The sequence below is a fragment of the Dipodomys merriami genome, unplaced genomic scaffold (assembly GCF_024711535.1).
Source record: "Dipodomys merriami isolate MVZ:Mamm:240054 unplaced genomic scaffold, mDipMer1.0.p SCAF_3, whole genome shotgun sequence".
Taxonomy (NCBI): Eukaryota; Metazoa; Chordata; class Mammalia; order Rodentia; family Heteromyidae; genus Dipodomys; species Dipodomys merriami.
The window spans coordinates 65,756,080-65,779,707 of NW_027204492.1; the positions used below are offsets into that span (position 1 = coordinate 65,756,080).

The window sequence follows — 23,628 nt, forward strand, 5'->3', positions numbered from 1 at the left end:
GAAACTAAAAGTAGAATTACTATATGATCCTGCTATACCACTCATGAGTGCATATCCAAATGAATATAGATCAGCATACAACTGAGATAATTGCATACCTATATTTAATACCAGCAGTGTTTACCATTCTACAGAATAAGCCTAGGTACCCAACAACCAATGGTTGTATTTTTTAAAAAAAGTTTGTACGTGTGTGTATATATACACATATATGTACGTATATACACATATATATGTGTATATATAAATGTATATAGTATACATATGTACATACACTCATGGGAATATATTCATCAATAAAAATGTCCGTTTTTAAGAAAATATATGAAATTAGAGATCATCATGCACATGTTAAGTAAGATAAGCCCAGCTCAATTAGAAAAATACTGCATGCTTTTACTCATAGGTAGAATGTAGAGCAAAAAAAATAGTATGGCATGATTTGTAAAAGGGGAATTGTTTGGGTGAGAATGAGGAAGAGAGTGATTGAAAAGGAGAGTAGCAGTTGGTGAACAGAATAAAATTATGTATGTGTGTCTGTCTGTCTATGTGTGTGAAAATAGCATAAAGAGACCTACTAAAGATGTTTCAAAGGAAGAGCTGGTGGAAGGATTTAAGAAAAGCAATATAGACTTCTAACTGATCAAAGTATACATGTAAGTAAATGTAAAATGATTGATTTGTGCTAATTAAAAAATACAATCCAAGCACCAGTGGCTCACACCAATAATCCTAGCTACTCAGTAGGCTGAGATCTGAGGATCTCAGTTCAAAGCCAGCCTAGGTAGGAAAGACTGTGAGACTCTTATCTCCAATAAACAAGTCAGAAAAAGCCAGAAATGGCACTATGGCTCAAGTGGTAGAGTGCTAGCCTTGAGCACAAAAGCTCAGGGACAGGGTCCAGGCCCTGAGTTCAAGCCCTAGGATTAGTACATGCGTGTGTGTGTGCACGTGCACAAGAGAACATACTGTGTGTTCTCAATAAACCATTGGAGTATTTCAGTCAGAAAGGCCTAAACTAGAATATAATGAATGAATGCATATCTATCCACAAGACACCTTAGAAAAAGCACTTTACAAATATAATTGAGACCCTTCATAATGATGCCATAAGTTTTTACCACAAATGTTGTAATGTATATGAAATGTCTTCCTCACAGGAAACAATTGCTGGGTGAGTATTAATACCTTATATTTTACTAATTAATGGTGGAGTGCTGCTCTCCTCAATGCTTGTCCTGATATATTTCTCTCATCCTCTGTATGTGACTATTCATGATCCTCATTACTACACGTAATTGTACAACTTTAAATTTTTTAATTCTTCCTTTATTAATCTCTGTAATTGACAACTTTGAAATCTTCTAAGACAGGGGCTTCATATGGTTTATCTGTTTATCCCAAAGCTAAGCAGTGTTTGGAATCAAGTAGGTACAACTGTTCATTTCTACCATGTTTTGTCTATACCTCTCAATATAGTGCTTGCACAAAGAAAAAGCTCACTCAGCATTTCTCTCCCAATGCTGGAACCGAAATATTTAAGGATCAAGTTTTAGAAAGTTGGTAACTCTTCAAGGTTGAAGTTGTTTGTCTGATGGTTCCATAGAAGGCACTTGTATGTGATTATAAAATACCAGGTTGTCTCATTCATTTTGTTTATGCTACTGAACTTCCACTGTCTTGTGGCAATCAAAATTTGCTCTCTGCAGTATTTCTCAAAACCTATGCTTAAAATATTTGCTATTATGATGTTCCTAATTTTCATTACTTACCAGTTGGGACTTTTCCCATGTTCTTCCTCTTGACATTGAGTCTTGTTACTTATTTCTTATTTGGATTTTCTGAGAAACTTCTGCACTTGGTTGTACATAAAAACATAGCCTAGTGAGGCACCAGGCATTTATACCTGTAACCCTAGCTACTCAAGAGGCTGATATCTGAATATCATAGTTAAAAGCCAACCTGGACAGAAAACTTGAAGAGAATCTTACTTCCAATTAACCAGTTACCATTAGCCACTATCTAGTTATCATTAACCAGTAAGGTACAACTGGTAGAGTGACAGCCTTAAGCAAAAAGGTAAAAGAGAATACAAGGTCCTGAGTTCAAGCCACAGTTCCAGCACACACAAAAAATAGTCCCTAAATTGACCACCACAATAAAGATACCCTGGTGCAAGAGAAACTTTGGCAAAGTATTAACCCAGGTTGCCAGGTACACCATGGCAGACTTTTTCAGGAGATCATTTTCAATTGGCTCAGTGCACTAAGAGTGATAAGGCAGACTGAAGGTCAATCAGGTTACTCCTTTGGCCTCACACTTAAGAAAAATATGGACCTGTGGTCTTCTTCAAAGTTTGCAATTTTATATACCATGGTCATAAAATGATCTCATATGAAAAAAGATTGCCAGGATGCAATAGCAGTTTAAACTTTCAAAAACATATTATGGCTGGGTGCTGGTGGCTCAGGCCTGTAATCCTAGCTACCCAGGAAGCTGAGATCTGGGGATAGCAGTCCATAGCCATCCTAGGAAAGTTTGAGAAACTCTTATCTCCACTTAACCACTAGAAAACAGGAAGTGGCACTGTGGCTCAAGGCGGTAGAGTGCTAGCCTTGAGTGAAAGAACACAGGGACAGCGCCCAGGCCCTGGATTCAAGACCCATGACTGAATCTTTAAACCATATTGTATACCAAATGCATGTAGAGAGAAAATGCCTCTGGATGAAATACACACAGACATTTTTATTAAAATACAAGACATTAATTTGATTGCATAATCAGATACAATTTAAAGGGGAAGTGGAGGGAGTTTTTTGGTGCATATTTTCAATCTAGGTAAAGAACTATATAAGGTGAAGCTCTGTAGTGTTGGGGATATATTTGAGTTTGTGCTTTATTTGCAAATCTTAGGTTTGAGGCTTTTGCTGGAATGGTTTTAGACCAGTAAGATCATAGTCCACAAAGGAAGTGAAATATGAGAGATAGAGTGTAGACTCTTAAATGGTGGGATTATTTTGCTGCACTGGGAATTTGAAGGATACTTATTTTCTTTCCCCTAACCTTCATCTATTGATCAGCCAGGGATTCCTGTTCACATTTTGCTTGGTGTGGCAAGGAACAGGAGGAAAGGATTGCCCTTTTCTTTTGAGGAGGGAATGAGATTTTCTATTTGAACCAGAAGACAAAGAGTGAAATTCTATTCTTCCCATTGCTTTCTCTTAGCTGTTTACTAAGACAAATGGTTTTGGTTGCTGCATTTCAGAACAACATCCCATTTGGAGGAAGTACTTCACTATAAGGTTGAGAGGGCACCCAGAGATTCATAGACCCTTTTTGCCCAATAGTAGGAAAGGAGGAGTAAGTGAGCGATGAGGGGTTTCATGGTTTACCAGCTCAGAGTCTTAAACTAAGACTTGTATAAATGACAGGGCCAGCCAGCAACAATCTTATGGTTATTGATGTACTCCAATTATTGTTAGAAATCATTTTTCACCCTTCATGAGAGATGCTGTTCTGCATATAAAAACACTACCAATTTCACACATCATTGTTGGTTTCTGATAACAAGTTAGAAACAAAAGGTTGTATACACACACATATGGCTACATAAAGTTATACTCAAAAATGAAAAGGGTAAGTTAAGACAAAAAATTAATAAAATACCAACAAAGAAAAAATAGATAACATCCACAGTGGGATATGAAAAAGAATATTTGAACAGAATGATGGAATGTTGGTTAGTTCACTATTTATGTACCTGGAGAATATGAAGGTCTTTGAGGAGAAGCCAGAGATTATTCCCCCTAGTATCCTTTATGAAAGAATAATGGGACAGGTTAGTGAGGAGCCCACACAGAGCTAATGGGACTGGTTATATATAAGTGATTTGATAGCTGTTTAATGGCAAATATTGAGAGTGAACTTGCTTCTGTCTGTGTCAGGTTTGGGAGCTCAACTTGGACCAGCTATGTCCCTTTCGAAAGTGTAAGAAACTGAGATTATTGACCAAAATACTGTTTCTCCCCTTCTTCAGTGTCAATTTAGTAGTGTTGTTACCATGAAATAGATATGAAAAGAACTGATTGTTAGGAGGAAAGGGAGTGACATGCAAAAGGATGGCAAAGGAAGGGAGCCAATAGTGAGTTACATAGGCAGAGTGCTGCAGTGCACCACAAGATTATAGTCAGGAGGTGGACTATGGCACTCAAGAGTGGGATCCAGAGGCAGGAGAGCGCTATCTTCCATCTGTTCTTCCTCTTCAAGCTCAGAGGTCAAATTATACTTTACAAGATCCAGTTCAGTCTCCATCAGAAGGGACTCCTTGCTCTTGCTGATACCTTTCAGGCTGGTCAAGGGAAAGAAAAACAAGCTTAACTTAGAACTCATGGTTTTGGAATAGTGTGTCCTTTAGTTGAAGGAGTACCACAGAATGGTGAATATGGAGGAAATCTGATTCTTCTTTTGAAAACTCAGTGACTTCATTTAGGGAAACCAGAGTTTAGTGCATGCATACATGCATTCTCGTATAGAAACAAGATACAGGAACTGTGCTTCTAGATAGGCATTTTCTGATCTTATTGAAGAAAATTAACCAAGATCATTTGCCATAAAGCATATGTATACCTGCTGCCACTGCCTCAAGCTCCAGGTGACATTGAGATAGTCATGCCATCTTGATGTGCTTCAGTTTTCTCATAAGTTAGATGAGCAAGAAGGTACATGGTTGGACGGGATAACCTTAGAACTCACTCCAACACTTATTTCTATGCCTTGACACCAGTGACATGTATACAAATTTCCACCTGGTTTAAGTAGGCTTTTTTTATTTTGGAGAAATCCTTTCTCTGTTCTACATCTTCCGTGTCTATATCATAATGGGCTTGCCATGAATTGTTTCAAAAACTTTATTCAGCTCTGAAATTTTAAGATACTATTTGAGTCTAGATTTTCCTAAATGGGCAAAGAAATTTCAGAGGGGTCCCATGCTTTTGCATGATGATGATAGTCCTATTGTTAGCTAACAAGTGCTGATCATTTACTGTACGCCGTATTTCTATACTGAGTACAATTTCTACATTGTCTTTTGGCTGTTACAGAAGGTATTTATAGATGTTAGCCCCATTATGACTAGTTTGTTTTCTGGGCTTTATTATTATCATTATTATTTCCTTTCTTTCTTATTCTTTCTTTCTTGGATGCATTTTGCCAAAATTGGGGCTTGAACTCAGGGCCTGGGTGTTGTCCAAAGCCAGTATTGTACCAACTTGAGCCATAATCCTACTTCTGCTTTTTGTTGGTTAATTGTGGAAAAGAGTTTCATGGACTTTCCTTCCTGGAAACTGTAATCCTCAGATCTCATCATTCTGAGTAGCCAAGATCATGAACACCGGAACCTGGCTGCCAAATATTTTTGAATTCCTTCTTTTGCAGTGCCTTTATATTTGACTCAACATCTTTTTTTCATTTTCATTTCACTTTTATATGTTGCACTACTTAGTAGGGTTGTTCCTCTTATTTCTTTTGTTTCTTATTCTTAAGTATCTTCTTAGTTAAGATTTATTATTTTTTTTCCTCTAAAGATATTGGAGTTGGAGTGATTATTGTTATTTCTGTATGTACATAGTAGGTATGCCAATCAATTGTTGTTCATTCTTCAACTCAAATAATGCATGAAACTAAAACCTCCAACAAACAATTTGGCCCAATATGTGCAAATATCACATAAGAAACACAAAAACATGAAAAATCAAGACAATATAACTACAAAGAGTTAACACTTCCATAATAATTGTTTCCAATGATGGTAAAGTCAATGAACCTACAGAAAAAGAATTAAAAAGGGACAGGAGGGAAAAAAGACACTATTACAATGTGAAAAATATAAAAATACATTATCTCTATACCAAGATCACATGATGAAACTCACTGAAAACATGAATAATGGAGGTTAAAGGAGGAGGGGAGAGTATCACACAGGTAAATCTGATTAATGTAATTGATACAAATATGAAATATTTTAAAACATCTTTGAGCAATCAATGTACACATAAAAATGAATGACAGAAAACTAAAGTTCCTGCATGAAGGGGTAACTAGTGGGAGGGGGAAATGTAGAGCATGCAATATGGCTAATATGGATGAAATACGTACATACATACATACATATATATGGAAACAGAAAGAAGAATGAAACCTGTTGGGGTTACTTTAAGAAAGAGATGAAAAAGGAGGGGGAAGAGCAATGGTAGGTGTGAATATGAAGAGGATACACTGCAAACACATGTTTGTACAACAATATTAAACCAGCTTGTACGACTAATCAATGTTAAGTTTAAAAAGATAATAACTGGGTTCCACTGGCCATTGCCTGTAATCCTAGCTACTCAAGAGGCTGAGATCGAAGGATCACAATTCAAATCCAATCCAGGCAGGAAAATCTGAGAGACTCATATCTCCAATTAAATATCAAAAAGTGAGAAGTGGAGCTGTGACTAAAGTGGCAAGGCATTAGCCTTGAGCAAAAATGTTGGGGGACAGCACCTAGTCTCCAAGTTCAAGCCCTAGTACTGGCACACAAAAAAAAAGTAAAAAAGAAAATTCACTAGTCATGTTGTGATACCAATAAAAAACAACAACAACAAAAACAACAAAAAAACAAGGATAACAGTGGCTCATGTATATAATCCTAGCTACTCAAAAGGCTGAGATCCGAGGATTTTGGTTTGAAGCCAGGATAGTCTTTGAGACTCTTACGCTAACTAATCACCAAAAAGCCAGAAGTAGAAGCCTTAAATAAAAACAAAAACTCAGGAACAATATCAAGCCCTGAGTTTAAGTCATATGACCAGCATGTACACACAGACACAAACACACATACACAACACACACACACACACACACACACACACACACACAAAATGATTCTGGAATAAAACTATATAGCTCCAGCTATGAAATTATATGGTGAAAGCCCATTTAAAAACTAACATATAGTTAAAATAATGAATGACAAAAGGTAAACAAGTCCTATCTGTGTTATAGATTCTAGTGGGATGGAAGAGGAGATCAAATGGAGAAGATGACTATGGATAATATATATATATTTGACAGAATGGAACAATGAAATTTGATGAGACTGATTTGGAAAGAGAAGGGAGATGAGAGACAGGAATAGGGGAATGCATATCATCAAGGTATATTAGATACATTTATGGTCATGTTCAAATAAAATACCATTGTAAGATCAATGCAATAAAAATATGGGAAAGCTGGATGCCATTAGTTCATGCCTGTTATCCTAGCTACTCAGGAGGCTGAGATCTGATGATTATGGTTCAAAGCCAGCCTTGGCAGAAAAGTCTGTGAGACTCTTATCTCTATAATCACCAGAAAACTGGAAGTAGAGCTATGGCTCAAAGTGGTAGAGAGCTAGCCTCGAGTAAAAAAGCTTAGGGGGGCTGGGAAGGTGGCTCAATGGTAGAGTGCTTGCCTTGCATGCCTGAGATCCTGAGTTCAATTCCCCAGCACCACATAAGCAAAAAGAAAAAAAGCTGGAAGTGGCGCTGTGGCTCAAGTGGTACAGCACTAGCCTTGAGCTGAACAGCTGAGGGACAGCGCCCAGGCCCAGAGTTCAGGCCCCATGACTGGACCCAAAAAAAAAAGGTTAGGTACAATGCCCAGACCCTGAGTTCAAGCCCCAGAAAAAAATTGTGAAAAACAAAAAAAGTTATATTTTTATGTCCATGGTTACAGACTACTGTTAAGAAAATAACGAAGTTGCCGGGCACCAGTGGCTCATGCCTGCAATCCTAGCTACTCAGTACGCTGAGATCTGAGGATCACAGTTCAAAGCCAACCCAGGCAGGAAAGTCCGTGAGACTCTCATCTCCAAAAATAAACCACTAGAAAACCAGAAGTGGCGCTGTAGCTCAAGCGGTAGAGTGCTCGCCTTGAGCTGAAGAGCTGAGGGACAGAGCCCAAGCCCAGAATTCAATTCCCACGAACGACAAAAACAGAAAAAGAAAAGAAAAATGGAGAAAGTAGCGCTGTGGCTCAAGTAGTAGAGTGCTAGCTTTGAGCTGAAGAGCTCAGGGACAGCATCCAGACCCAGAGTTCAAGTCCCATGACCGACAAAAAAAAAAAAAAAAAAATGAAAAAAGAAAAATGGAAAAAATAAGTTCCATTAGATGAGTAGATAAGCAAGTAAGGATTAGGAAAGAAACATACATAAAAGATTACAGGAATTACTATATACCTTTCAATAATATCTCTGAATGGTAGCATTCTTAATTCTCCTATCAAGAAACACAAAGCTGATTGGATTTTTAAAAAAGAAACAAAAACAACATTTTGTTGCATATAAGAAATGCAACTCATTGGCAGACATAATCACAGACTTTAAAAGGAAAAACAAAAAGATATTCCGAGAAAATAGAGTCTAAAAGCAAGCAAGAGTACCTATATGCTTATTTGACAGATCAATCGAAAATTGACCAAAGGGGATAAAGAATATAACATTAAAGATAAGTGAAATAGAAAATCTTGGAAAAAATTATATTAAGTGAAGTAAGCCAGACATAGAGAAAGACAGGTTGCATATTTTCCCTCATTTGTGGTAGCTAGAATGTGCCCACAAATCTTCAAGTAAAACTGGGCAACTGTGTCTCACACCTGTAATCTTAGCTACTCAGGAAGATGAGATCTGAGGATTGCAATACGAAGGCAGCCCAGACAGAAAAGTCCATGAGACTTTTAGTTCCAATGAACTACTCAGAAAAAGCCAGAAGTGGTACTGTGGTTGAAGTGGTAGAACACTAGCCTTGAGCACACAGAGGCTAAAAGACAGCACCCAGGCCCTGAGTTCCAGTCCCAGGACTGACAAAAAATCTACAAGAATACATTATATGGTTAAAAAATACATTGGAACATGATAGATTATACACATCTCTAAACAATCACATACAGTAAGACCAAAGGAGGATTTTCTTAGGAGAGAAACACAAAGGCACAATAGCTATGTGTATCTGATCATATAAAATAATGTTTATTGAAAAGAACCCCAGGGAATGGAAACAAGAGGTTTTTTCTTTCTTTCTTTTCTTTTTTTTTTTTTTTTTTTTTTTTTTTTTTTTTTTTTTTTTTTGGTTGGTCGTGGGGCTTGAACTCTGGGCTGGGCGCTGTCCCTGCGCTTTTCACTGAAGGCAAGCATTCTACCGCTTGAGCCACAGTGCCATTTCTGGTTTTCTAGTGGTTTATTGGAGATAAGAGTCTCAAGGACTTTCCTGCCCCGGCTGGCTTTGAACTGTGATACTTAGATCTCAGCCTCCTGAGTACCTAGGATTATAGGCATGAGCCACCGGAGCCCGGCAAGAGGTTTTTTTCTTAATTGTTGATTCTGTGGAAGTGGTGCTGTTGCTCAAGCGGTAGGGCACTTGCCTTGAGCTGAAGAGCTGAGGGACAGCGCCCAAGCCTAGAGTTCAAGCCCCACGACTGACAAAAAAGAAAGAAAGAAAGAAAGAAACAATTGTTGATTCTGTTTTCTTTTCCTTTTGTCTTGTTTGTTCATTTATATGTGTTTGGGAAGGTAAAGGGAGAGCACAGAAATGGTGGGACAAAGAGTGAACAACTGTAGCAGTGGTACTCACTAGACACTGTTGAAAAGGGAAACTATATAACTTGTAGGTGAAAGAAAAACTAGGAGAGAGTGAGAGAAGGGGTATTATTGTTAAAAAGAAATATGCTCTTTATTTGACTTAATTAACTGCAACCTCTCTGCACATCACCTTTATAATAACAATTTTTAAAAAATGTATGAAGCTCGGTGCCAGTGGCTCACGCCTATAATCCTAGCTATTCAGGAGGCAGAGATCTGAGGAACATGGTTCAAAGACAGCCATGGCAGGAAAGTCCCAGTGAGACTCTTATCTCTAATTAAGCACTCAAATCCTGGAAGTGGAGCTATGGCCCAAAGTGGTAAAGCACTAGCCTTAAGCAAGTGACAGTGGGACAGTGCCCAGGCCCTGAATTCAAGCCCCACAACAACAAATGAAAAATAAAAATAAATAAAGGTAAGTGAAACAGGCTACATAAAACAAACATTAATAAACATGTAAGCACAAGTAATAGTGAAACAGTGGGTGACTTTAGTGCCTATTTCCATCAATAAATAATCCCCTTGACAAAAATAAATCAACAAAGAGCTTCAGAATTATATGACACAACAGATCAAATGCAATGACCAGACACCTACAGAGCATTCCACTCAACAGCCACAGAACACTATTCTCAGTAGTCCATGCATCTTACCCCCAATAGATCATATTTCGTGATATATAATAAGCCCAAAAAGGCAAAAATTGAAATAACTTCCTGTGGGTTCTCAGACAACTATTGAATAAAAATGAAAGATCAGTGGCAAGAATAACTCTAGAAAAATTCAAAGACATATGCATTCAAATAAAATCCATTAAATTGTCTATTAGTGGATCATCAAAGAAATATGGGTGTGTAATAAAAAAATTCCTAGATTAAAAGGAAATACAATTTGCCAGAACTTTGAGGATACAGTAATGTCAGTGACTAAAGGAAATTTCATAACTATAGGAGCCCAGAGATAAACTCACACAGGTAGAACCATCTGATTTTTGACAAATCAAAAACATAAATTTGGAAAAAAGAATCTCTTCAACATATAGTGTTGGGAAATCGGGATGGCACATATAGAAGATTACATTAGAACACTGTGTCTCAACTCTGAAAATGTCTATTCTAAGTAAAAGATCTTAATAGAAGACATGAACTTTGAAACTACTACAGGAAAACAGAGTGGAAACACTTAAAAATACAGTCATAGGTCACTATTTTCTGAATTGGACCCTAAATGGAAATAAGATTAAGAATGCACAAAGCCAGGCACTGGTGGCTCATGCCTGTAATCCTACCTACTCTGGGTGCTGAGATCTGAGGATGGAGGTTCAGAGCCAGCCCAGGCAGGAAAATCTGTGATACTCTTACCTCCAATTAACCACAGAAAACAGGAAGTAGCGCTGTGGCTCAAGTGGTACAGTGCTCACCTTGAACTGAAAAGCTCATGGACAGTGCCCGGGCCCAGAATTCAAGCCCCATGACCGACCACTTCTCCCCACAAAAAAGAATGCACAAATGGAAATATATCCAGTTAAAATGCTTCTGCACATCAAAGGAATCAAGTTGAAAAAAGCTAGAATTAAAAAAAAGTATTATAACATAGGTAATTCCTGATGTACAAGGATCGTGTATTATTTTCTGTATTCTCAGTTTTTAGCACATGAGACAATTATTGGATAAATAGGTGAGAGTCATTTATTCACAATACCCTTGATTCTAAACTGTTTTCAGTTAATCTCTATCTTTGAACCAGTTTCAAATAAAGTTAGAATGCTTTGAAAAAGTGATGAATTTTGGTAATTGCCTTTTGGGGATTGTCTAGAAAAGTGTCTCTCATATTTCATATCCCATATCCTGACTGGCTGTAGAAAGAAAATGCATATTTTACTGGTACTGTATGTTTACATCAGATGTGTGCCTTTCTCACTGGACAATGTACTCACGGCAAAGTCATGATCCCATGGGTCCAGGAGTGGATTTCCAGGCACTTCTGGCTATTGACCTCATCCCAATGAGGAGTAGTCACATAGTCTCCTTCACTATCCTGGATAGAAAAAGGATGAAGGAATTAATATACCATTTGGGTCATCAAATCAGGCATCTGAGAGGTTATTTAAGGGTACAGTGATTCAGCCTACTCTCCAAGTAATATACAACTAGCCCAACATTGCATCTGTGCATACAGCCCACCCAGGTGCAGTCTAGACTATTTCCTAGCTTCCCTTGAAGGTATGTGGCTCTGAAATTATACCCTGGATAACTGAATATGGGATCAAGTGAAGTATGTAACTTCAGTGTCACTTCTGGGAAACTGCTAGTCCTTCCTCTGTCACTCATGTCTGTGTTTTAACCACATAACAAGAACAACCCCCTAACCGTGAGGGCATAGTGGAACATGCAATATAGAAGAGAACTTTTCCTGGTAACTTTCTCGAGCTGATTCATTGTCCATTCTGGAGTAGCCCTATATCTCTGGATTATAATATGGTAAAAAATAATCTATGCTTCCTGAGTCCTTATCTTCTAGAGGAACTAATAATTGTGATAGAGTAGCCTACACTCTAATTAATAGAGCTTACTTATTAGTAAAAAGACAATATGTAGTCTCAGAAACACTTTGGCAATATATAGAGGCTCATATGCACATGTATCCAAACATAATAACTGAAGTATGATATATGCAAGAGAAACTTCCAAAGATGTGACTTTATAAATGTTAGTCTAGTGTTTAACTCTTTTGCATAAAGTTGACATAAAATTATAGGAGAGTATGGGGAGGTAAAAATTAGAATAATCTTCCAGCAAAAATTTTCTTTTTTTTTTTTTTTGGTCCGGTCGTGGGACCTAAACTCTAGGCCTGGGCGCTGTCCCTCAGCTCTTCAGCTCAAGGCTAGTGCTCTACCACTTGAGCCATAGCACCACTTCTGGCTTTTTTCTTTTTGCTTATGTGGTGCTGAGGAATCGAACCCAGGGTCTCAGGCATGCAAGGCAAGCACTCTATCACTGAGCCACCTTCCCAGCCCTCCAGCAAAAATTTTCAAGTCCTCTTTTAGCAATTAAAAATTCCTTAAGTACAAAAGCTATATAATTTGAAACAACAACAAAGCCTGCTGGTCACCCAGACTTTTGTCCCATTTACATTAAAAAACAAATAGATAATACGATGCTATTGACCAAGATTTATTTCCTTAGTATTTTGCTAAAAGAAATATTGTAGCTGGGCTCCAGTGGCTCATACCTGTAATCTTACCTACTCAGGAGGCTGAGATCTGAGGTTCAAAGCCAGCCTGGGCAGGAAAGTCCATGAGACTCTGATCTCCAATAAACCACTAGAAAACTGGAAGTGGTGCTGTGGCTTAAGAGGTAGAGTGCTAGCCTTGAGCTGAAGAGCACAGGGACAGCGCCCAGGCCCAGAGTTCAAGCCCCACGACCAACAACGAGAGAGAGAGAGAGAGAGAGAGAGAGAGAGAGAGAGAGAGAGAGAGAGAGAGAGAGAGAGAGAGAGAGAGAGAGAGAGAGAGAGAGAGAAGGAAGGAAGGAAGGAAGGAAGGAAGGAAGGAAGGAAGGAAGGAAGGAAGGAAGGAAGGAAGGAAGAGAAAGAAATCTTGTGGCTTTTTTTCTTTTCACTTTTAAATATAACTTGTTAACATAAATGCCATTCCGCCTTGATATCTAACCTTCTCATTTCAGGTTAAGTATCTACGTGTGAGTATATAAAACTAAGTAGAGAAAAATCTCTGCTTTGCCTATTTCATTAAACAGCACAGTATCAAATAAAAGCGGTAACTTTTAAAATAGTTTGAAGACTTCTCAAAACACAAGAAGCATGGCCTAAAATCATTCAGGCAGAAGACATAAAAAGTACATTGGTTCCATGCTGTAAACACCTTTTACTTTATCCCATCTGTTTTTTGAAAATCTCTATTCTACAAAAAAAATCAACATGTTTATGAAGACATGGCTTTATTTACTGAATTCTAACTTGATGTGATGCTTTAAAATAAACTCAGTACTTTTAGAAACATAAAAAATGAAATAGGCAGTTTAATATATGATGTGATGAAAGTGTTCCTTTATACCTGTTAGAATAGAAAAATTCAATCAGATGCTTCAATTCCATCATTAGTATCTTTATACTTTACAATCTTTTTCCTTTTTCTGTCAACCAAATCTACTCAGACAAATGCATATTATTTTTTTCTGTATGTTTCTAGTTTATTTTAAAATCTTAAATGTGAGAGAAATTATCTAGATCTCAAAGATCCAAGGTGGGTTTTTTTTGTTTTTGTTTTTGTGAACATACTGTACAGAGGGGTTACAATTACATGGGCAGGATAATGCGTACATTTCTTACCAAGCATTGCAGCCTCCTCCTTTTGTTTACCCTTCACCTCCCTTCCCAGCCTCCCCCCTCCCCCCCAATCCCAATCCTTCTCCTTCCCCCCCCATCCCCCCCCCCCCCCGCACCGACGTTGTAAAGCTCGTTTTGGATATGACAACTTGTACTTCTCATTGTTGCAACAGGACCACCTGTATCCTTAAACAACTGGTTTTTCCCCATCTACTCCTCAAGTTATACTGACATCAAATATAGTGAAAGCAGGGGTTATACTGTGGGGGAGGGACATACAAAGCAACAAAGAGATAATCTTATAAATGCGTTAGAAACACATGCATGAAAGAAAAAAAACATTAAAATACATATCTAAGGGTTCATTTTCCTGACATCACATTATCTGACCTTTTCCGCTTGACTTATGCATATACTAGATATTGCAAATAAGGGAAACCATGGGACCGGTGTTTGTTTTTTAACATGTTAGTTGTAAAATGAAACCCTGTAACATTTCTATTTTTCCCTACAATCCATCTTGAACATTCACCCCTTTCATTCTTCTCTCCTATCTCCCTCCCCTTCCCAAACCAGTCTCATTAGCTTCTTTGTCCTATTTTCATACATATACATAGGTTATTATAACTATATTTACTCTCTTTCTTCCTCTCCATTCACCTGCCCCTCCCACTGGTACCCATGCCGCAGCCCAGACACATTTCAGCTTTCTAGTATTCTTTTTACTAAACTGCATGTTGATTATGTAAGGGGTTTCATCATGGTGTCTTACAAATACCATGCTTTAATCAGATGGATCATGTAAATCTAATCTTATATGTGTTCATATTTAGGTCTAATATCCACTTATGAGAGAGAGCATTCAGCCTTTGTCATCCTGAGTCTGGCTTGCTTCACTTTATACAACATTTTCCAACTCTATCCTTTCCCCTACAAATGACAAGATTTCATTCTTCTTTATGGCTGAGTAACATTCCATTGTATAAACCATATTTCAGCAGTCCATTTATCAGTTGTAGGACATCTAGGCTCTTACCATCACTTGGCTATTGTAAATATGGGTGTGTATATGCCTCTATTATATCCTGGCTTACATTCTTTCAGCTAAATGCCCAATAGTGGTAAATGCTGGATTGTAGAGTACTTATCTCTTTGAGAACTCCCAATCTGACTTAGATAGTAGTTTCACTGGTTTACTAGTTTAAAGACTCTACCACAAAACTGAGATTTCATACTCTTAACAAGGTAGCAAGATATGAAATCAACATGCATAAATCAGTTTCCACTCTATATACCAATAATAAACATGTTGAAAAAGAAATGAGAAAGACAAACCTATTCATAATAGCTTCAAAAGGAGTGGGGTAGCTAGGCACCCCGGACAAGCATTAAAAAAAATGTCTCTTTTTGTGTCACTCTTGGTATTTTTTAATTTTGTTTTCCAGTTGCGGGGCTTGAACTCAAATATCACTAACCTCAAACACAGCTTCTTTCTGTTCCTTGGATACCTCTACTTCATCAAATGACCAAATTAGTGGTTCCTTCAGGGGATCGATGCTGTTGTTGAGAAAAAGAGTTAAATTTTTTATGCCTTATTATTAATATTATAAATTTAAACTTTATTCATCAATATTATTTTAAGGGACAAATCATAGTTATGTAATTTTAGACATTGGTAAGATGACCAACTACAGGTATCTAATATCCATTCCCTCCTAAAAAAAGACCAAAACAAACTTTTTATCTGAGTAAAGGAGAGGGGGGAGAATTAACATAGTAAAAATGGCAATTCTGGCCAAAGCAATATACAAATTCAATCAATCCCCATGAAAATCCCAACAACTTTCTTAAAAGAAATAGAGAAATCAACTCAAAAATTCATATGGAATAATAAAAGATCTAGAATAGCAAAAAACAACGCTTAGCAGGAAGAATAGTGCTAAAGGAATATCAATACTGAACTTCAGCTATATTACAAAGCTATAGTAATAAATACAGCTTGGCACTGGCACAAGAATAGGCCTGAGGACCAATGGAACAAATAGAAGATCCAGAAATATTCCTACAAACATATAGCCACCTAATATTTGATAAGGGAGATGAAAACATAGGATGGAAGAAAGACTGCTTCTTCAACAAATGGTGCTGGCAAAATTGTTTATCTACATGTAGAAAACTGAAGCTCTATACTCATACATCACCTTGCACCAGAATCAACTCTAAATGTATCAAAAGGCTTCAATGTAAGGCCAGATACTGTGAAAATATTACAAGAAGGAGTAGGGTAAACCCTAGGCCTTCTAGGCACAGGTTGACAATTTCTAAATAAAGGATCAGAATCAGAACAAATCAAAGAAAGACAGTAAATGGGATTGTATCAAACTGAAGAACTTCTGTGTGGCAGAGGACACAGTTAGCAAGAGAAATAGAAAACCCACATAATGGAAGAAAATCTTTACTAACTATGCATCAGACAAGGGCCTCATATCTAAAATATACTTAGAGCTGAAAAATTAAGCCCCCCCAAAAAAAGATCTCAAAAACTCAGCAATCCAATCATAAATGGGCTTAAGACTTAAAAAGAGATTTCTCAGAGGAAAAAAAAATGGCCAATAGACACATGAAGAAATGTTCAGCATCTCTGGCCATAAAAGAAATGCTAATCAAAACAACATTGAGATTCCACCTCACTCCAGTTAGAATAGCCATTATCAGGAAAACTAACAACAACAAATGCTGGTGGGGATGTGGCCAAAAGGAACCACTATTACACCATTGGTAGGAATGTAAACTTGTTCAACCACTCTGGAAAACAGTATGGAGGTTCCCTGTGATCTAGTAATCACACTCCTGGGCATTTATCCAATGGACCACAAATCAGGCCACACTAAAGCCACCAGCAAAACCATATCCTTTGCAGCACTGTTCACAGGCAAGGTATAGAATCAACCCAGATGTCCTTCTGTGGAAAAACGGATCAAGAAAATGTGGTATATATACACAATGGAATTCTATGTTTCTATCAGAGAGAATGACATTGCCCCATTTGTAAGGAAATGGAACAAAAATATTATTAAGCCAAGTAAGCCAGAGCCAAAGAAAAATAAGCTGCATGGTTTCCCTCGTTTGTGGTTAACTCGAATGTGCCTATAAATTTACAAGTAAACACACTGAATAATCAATATATATGCACCCACACTAAACTGTGATAAATTATACAGGACCCTAGACATTCATACACTGAGGCCAAAGAAGTATATTCATAGGAATGGTTGACAAAGACTCATTTGCTATGTGCATATGATCATATAAAATAATATTGTGTGAAATAAATCCCAAGTAAAGGAAATAAGAGACATTGTTTAGTTGCTACTGTTGCTGCTTTTGTTTTCCTTTGTCTTGTTTATTAGTTTGCTTGTATTTTTGAGGGTAAGGGGGGCACAGAAAAGGTAGAACAAGGGTGAAAAAATACATCAGTGGTACTCACTAGACACTACATGGAAAATAAACTGTACAAGGGGAGACATGGTTCAAAAAGAATTGTACTCATTACTCATTACCTGAGTCACGCAACTGCAACCCTCTGTTTATCAACTCTACAATAACAATGGAGAGCATAAGAGTACATCATGCCAGAGACTGTGTAGAGCAGTGAAACTGAGTTTTATCATTTAGAGAATGGAATGAAAGACTTTGCATCTCAGGGTCACAAACAGAAGGGATTTCTCCCTGAAGGAAAAAGGTAAGCAGGACACCTTAGTAGCCTATCACTTCTATAGATTCATATAGTCCAGTACTTGAACCAGTCTGGTGGCATATCCCCAGGAGCAGTGATTTTGGCCAAGGGGAGAGTTTGCAATTCAGCACCCTATATCAGAGTCACTGTTCCCTGCTTAACTGACATTCTAGGATTCATTTACATTCTTTTTATTGAAAACTATTCTAAACTGGGCATGGTGGTTCACACCTGTAATCCTAGCTACTCAGGAGCCTGATATCTGAGGATCACAGTTCAAAGCCAGCCCCAACAGTAAAGTCCTTCCTATTTCCAATTAACTATCTTTAAAAAAAGAACTGGAAGTAGAGCTATGGCTCAAGTGGTAGAGCACTAGCCTTGAACATAAAAGTCCAGGGACAGTGCTCAAAGACTACAAGACATGTAGAAGAACATGAAATCAACAAATACCTTCATTATGAGGGTTTAAGAAGTGAAACAAAAAACTTATTTAACAAAACCAGAAAGCTTTACACTTATTTAGAAAGATGGATAACCAGAATTGTGAATCTGAAAAGTCTCCAAACAGGTTGACTCAAGTACTTACTCCCTGAGGCACATATAATAAAATTGTCAAAAATCAAAGGCTGGGAGAGTTTTATTTTATATCATTTTTTCACTTTCTTTTTTATGGTGCTGAGGATTAATCTGAGGGTCTTATGTGCCCATTACTCCTAGCCACTCAAAGAGAAAAGTTTAAATATAGAAACTAAAAAGCTTTAATTGATACACAAGGGAAAATTCATGAGACAATGAGTCAGTTCCTCAGCAGACACTATACAATCCAGTAGAGCATGCATGATGCATTCAAAGTGCTGGAGAACAGAAAATGCCCATCCATTGAAAATTCTACACACAATAAAATTGTCCTTCATGAATAAAGTAATGGTCAAATATAATTAAAATAAGTTGTTATGCTAGTCAGATTATTTTTATTGCCATGACAAAATGGCTGACACAAACATTTTAAAAGAGGAAACATTTATTTTAGTTCTAAGTTTCAGAGTCAATGGTTGGCTGGCTCTACTGCCATGGGCCCATGGAAAAGCTCAGCATCAAGGTGGAAAAGTAAAGGTAATTTACAAGAATCTAACAAAGAATCTAAAAACCAGCAGAACATAATAAGCAATAGCATATGTATTTTTGAATGGATTATCATTCTGTTGATGTGGTTTTCCAACGTATCCTTCTTTTCTGCCATGCTAGCAAGAATATTTATTATTTATGTGTCTCATTTTCAAGTGGAAGACATTCTGAAAGAGCCAGACTTAATACTTCCTTCTCTCCAGTAAGGGAGAGAAGAAGTGATTATTTAAAGAGAGTCAGGATAGCCTTCTCATATTTCCCCCTTTTGGAACATGTTTTCATGTGAAAGTATATTCTCCCTCTTGGGGATTCCTGTAGTTTGGGGTTAAGTTTAATCCAGGGAAATGTTAACAATTCCACTTGATTACACACATAAGCCTATCTTCTAAACAAATTTATATCAGCAATAGTCTAGATTCATGACATTCATATAGCTCTAACATTTTAACTCAGTTGGTAACATTTTTATTCAGGTGATACCTCTATTGAAATAACTACCAATTTTAGACAAGTATGCCTATCAAGTTTGTCAAATCAACATCCCAAAGCCATGCCACAGAAACTACTGGATCTCACCTGTCTTCCAGAATGATATCATTTTTCAAGGTTGTTTGCACGGGGTCCAGTACAGTAAAGTTAGTAACTGCATCAGTGACGCTGAGGGGTATGTAGTCTTTGCCATCCTGCATGATAAACAAAAATGACAATCATTCTCAAAGGAAAACATGAGATTTGTGAGTCTCTTTCTTGCTTCATTTGACTACAAGAAGAATTTCTGTGTTTCATTGGGCAGTTTAAAAAGCTTGCTGTAGTGCCTGGCACTGGTGTCTCATGAATTTAATCCTAGTTACTCAGGAAGCTAAATTCAGAGGATCATGGTTCAAAACCAGACTGGGCAGGAAAGTCCATGAAACTCTAATCTCCAATTAGCTACCAAAAAGACAAAAGTGAGGGTGAGGTCTGCTCAAGTGGTAGAGCGCCATCCTTGAGTGAAAAAGCCAAAGGGAAAAAAATATAAGGCCTTATATTCAAGCTTCAGTAGTGGCACAAAGAAAAAAATATATTTGCTCTATTTCTGCACTTACTTCAATCTCTGATAATAATTTGGCTCTGAACCACTTCTTTGTGTTTGAAAGGGTAAATAGTAAGGCTGCTTTAAAAATTATGGCGGATTCATCATCCATTACAAAAAGGATTTTTCCCTTTTACATTTCTATTTCCTCTACCATCTTTCCTCTTAAACAATTCTCCAAAAGATATATGAATACAGTATTTAGTTTTCTATTGCTATGACAAAATGCCTGAGATAAGCAACTTAAGGAAAGAAGGATTTATTTCAGTTCATGGTTTCAGAAGTTTTAGTCCATGATCTATTGCCATGTACTTGAGGCAGAGCTGAAATATCAAGATGGGGAGAATTAATAAAACAACATGGTTCACTCCATAGGAAACATGAGGCAGAGAGAGAGGAAAGTGGGAGAGATACGATATATCCCTCAAAAGCATGATTCCAGTGACCTCTTTCATCTAATCAGAACCCACATTCTACTAGTTCATTCAGTATGAACTCACTGATGGATTAACCTTATTAATACTACCTCTGGTAGTATGTAGAAAATATTATCCAAGGTAAAAATTCAAATATGTTCAAAACAAATAATAACAAGCACCACTTACCTTGTGCCAAATAATAAAAATTAATACTTTACATATTTTATGTAGTATATCCATCATGAATTATGAAATAAGATTCTATTAGTAGCTCCATTTTACAGATGGGCAGGTTGAGGCATAGAGAAAAAAAGTAATTAAGTAATTAAGTAAAGTAATTAAGAAAATTAAGTAATTTGCCAAGGTTAACAGAATAAGTGCTAGGTCCCGATCTGACTCAAAAAAATCTGTCTTAAGCACTATTTATTGCCATTCTTGACCACTGTCATATAAAGTCAAGATTTTCCACAAATCTATACTATGCAACATGAACTATTTTAAACCTACTTTCCTATACACTCTGTAGTCACAGCCCTAAGTTTAAGAAACATGCCTGTCTTCTATATTGCCTGGTATAACTAAAATGGAAATTGAAGATTTGGTTTGAATTTTATTGCTGAGGTATAAGAGAAAGGTAATTCCAAGACTGGAAATCATTCCAACATCTTCATTGTACATGTTGCCAGGTGAGGAAGCTAAAACCCAAAAGAACTGAAGAAGTGACTTACCCAATGTTCTTTAGGTACCAAACTTAAGTAGTGGATACTCTTGTATCTAATTACTGAAATACTTTCAAAAATTACTCCCTGTCTCCATGAAACGAACTTGTGTATTAGTATTTATTAAGCAATATTAGTAGCTTGTAAGTACATGAATAAACAGACTAATTTACCTTCTAGAAGTAGGTGGCTTTTGTAAATACCCAGATTAGAATATCACAAAACAAAAACACCAGTTCTTTTACTCATTACCTTGCCCACTATTCTTTAAGAACTAGTTGAAGATTTAAAAGTTCCTTCATCAAGTTACTTCATCTCATATTTTCAACAACACAATTTGTTCGAGGATGGCAATGGAATTGTGGTTCAACACTACTTGGTGTGTTTTGAGATACGCAGGGCTTAACGCTTGCCATTTTTGACTTAGAAAGAAAAGTAAAAAGTGAATTTGAGAGAAAACTTCATTAGTAGATGAAGGGATTAGTTGCTATGACTTTTTAATGTTTTGCTTGAATACAGATTGATAAATTTTTATTTTTGAAATCTGAACTTCTTAGATGAATGAAGCCTCTGGGCTGTTATTCTCCTTACAGTATTCCCATTTTGTTTTTTGTTTGTTTGTTTTTCAGATTTGACTATTTTATTTATTTATTTATTTTTTCTGTATTCCCATTTTGTTCTTTACCATTCTGATGTTTCAGGGGATCTCAGATATCCCTGGTAGCGAATATAAGTTCCTAGACAAAATGACTTAAAGGTAAGGGTCAATCATGTCAAATCTATTTCTTCCTTTAAGACCTTTCTTACCTTCAACTAGAGGTATGCCTTCACCTGGACCTGAGCTCCAAAATTCTCCCCATTTACTTTTTTCCTTCATTTTCTATTTGTATAGATCATTTTATGGCCTGTTTCTGATTCAAGAGAATTATTGTGGGAGCTTTTTTTAATTGACCAAAGTGATCTCTGCCTGTTGGTATTCACAACCTTGTGTAACTAATACCTTCCTCTCAGAGATAAATTAGAATTATACCTCTTATTTAAATTAGGTATTACTGTGTTTCCAAAGTTGGTAACTAACAATGATGGTTGTATCTGCAGAATGTTTTCTCCTGTTATGAGTAGCCCTTGGTCTTAAGCATGTTGAGTGAATGAGTGGCTGTTGAGCTATATCCAATCCAGTTCTAGTCCTGTGGTAAAAAATTACACTTCAACCTTGCCACTATCCAGTCCTGCTTAAACATTGTAGACTCAGCAGAAAAAAATAGGATGTTACAGCCCCACAACTTTCTCCTGGAGGCAGACATCCCAATGCAATAACAAAAGAAATATTTTTTTAAAACCAAGGTAATATGACTTTTCCAAAAGCCAATAATTCCACAATAATGGATTCTAATGGTAGGAAAGTCTATGCAATCCCAAAGAACTACAAAAATGATTATGAGTGACTAATAAAATTTTAAAAAGAACACAAATTAATACCTGATTGAATTAAAGAAGAATAAACAGCTGAATGAAAAAAGAATATAGGATATGAACTTGGAACAAAAGAAATAGCTAGAAATCCTGATGAAATGAGGCTTATGAAATGAACTCTAAGAAATGGAAACAAGAGTTTTTTTATTTAAAAAATAAAAAAGAAAATTTAGAAAATAAAAGCTCAATGAATCAAATAAAAGCCCCAGTGGAAACTTTTCCTGGGAAACTTGATAAAGTAGAAGACAATGTATCAGGGCTTAAGAAGAAAATGGTCAAACTAGCAACATTCAATAAAGAAAATCAAACTAAAAGAGTATAAAGAGAACATAAAAGACTTATGGTATAGCATTGACTAAATAAATATAGAAATAAACAGAAAAGACAAAGGAGAAGTAGAAGGGAAAGGCAAAAACATATATTAAGCAAAATAAAAGCACATACTTTACTTTTTCACTTCAGGCTGGCACTGGAGCCATAGATACACTTCCAGCTTTTCTGATAATTAACTAGAGATATGAGTCTCGCAGATTTCTCTGCCTAGGCTGACTTCAAACCTTAATCTTCAGATCTCAACCTCCTGAGTAGCTAGGATTACAGGCATGAGCCACCAACACCCACACCTCAGCTTAGTTTTATTCCTTGAATGCATTGATGGTTCAGCATATACAAACAGATAAATGTAATATAGCATATAAACAGAACTAAGGACAAGTATCAATATAAGCAAAACCTCCTTTTAAAATACAATATCTTTTCATGATAAATTTTCCAAAGGGACTAAGAATGTAGAGTTCATACCTCAACATAATAAAGGTATATATGACAGACCTATAGTCAATATTATACTGAATGGTGAAAAAGTAGTGAAAATGCTTTCCTTTAAAACCAAGAATGAAATAAGATTGTTCACTTTCACCATTCTCGTTTTTTAATTTTTATTTATTTATTTTTTGCTGGTCCTGGGGCTTGAACTCATGGACTGGCCGGTGTCCCTAAGCTTCATTGTACTCAAGGCTAGTGTTCTACCACTCCAGCCACAGTGCTACTTCTGACATTTTCTGAGTCATTTATTGGAGATAAGA

The 23,628-nt window shown here is 36.7% G+C and overlaps 1 protein-coding gene across 3 annotated transcripts in view; it reads right to left on the bottom strand.

Moving 5' to 3' along the window:
* Nucleotides 1–2,721: 2,721 nt before the first annotated feature.
* The window catches only part of LOC138840241 (vascular endothelial growth factor receptor kdr-like), a 176,562-nt gene continuing 155,655 nt past the window's right edge, over nucleotides 2,722–23,628 (bottom strand). For all 3 annotated transcript variants that reach the window (XM_070040193.1, XM_070040194.1, XM_070040196.1), the window contains 4 exons: nucleotides 19,437–19,543; nucleotides 15,475–15,556; nucleotides 11,592–11,692; nucleotides 2,722–4,348 (listed from right to left, as the gene is read on the bottom strand). In XM_070040193.1, coding sequence (XP_069896294.1) covers nucleotides 4,147–4,348; nucleotides 11,592–11,692; nucleotides 15,475–15,556; nucleotides 19,437–19,543 — 492 coding nt within the window. In that variant the 3' untranslated portion in view covers nucleotides 2,722–4,146. The remainder of the gene's footprint in view (nucleotides 4,349–11,591; nucleotides 11,693–15,474; nucleotides 15,557–19,436; nucleotides 19,544–23,628) is intronic.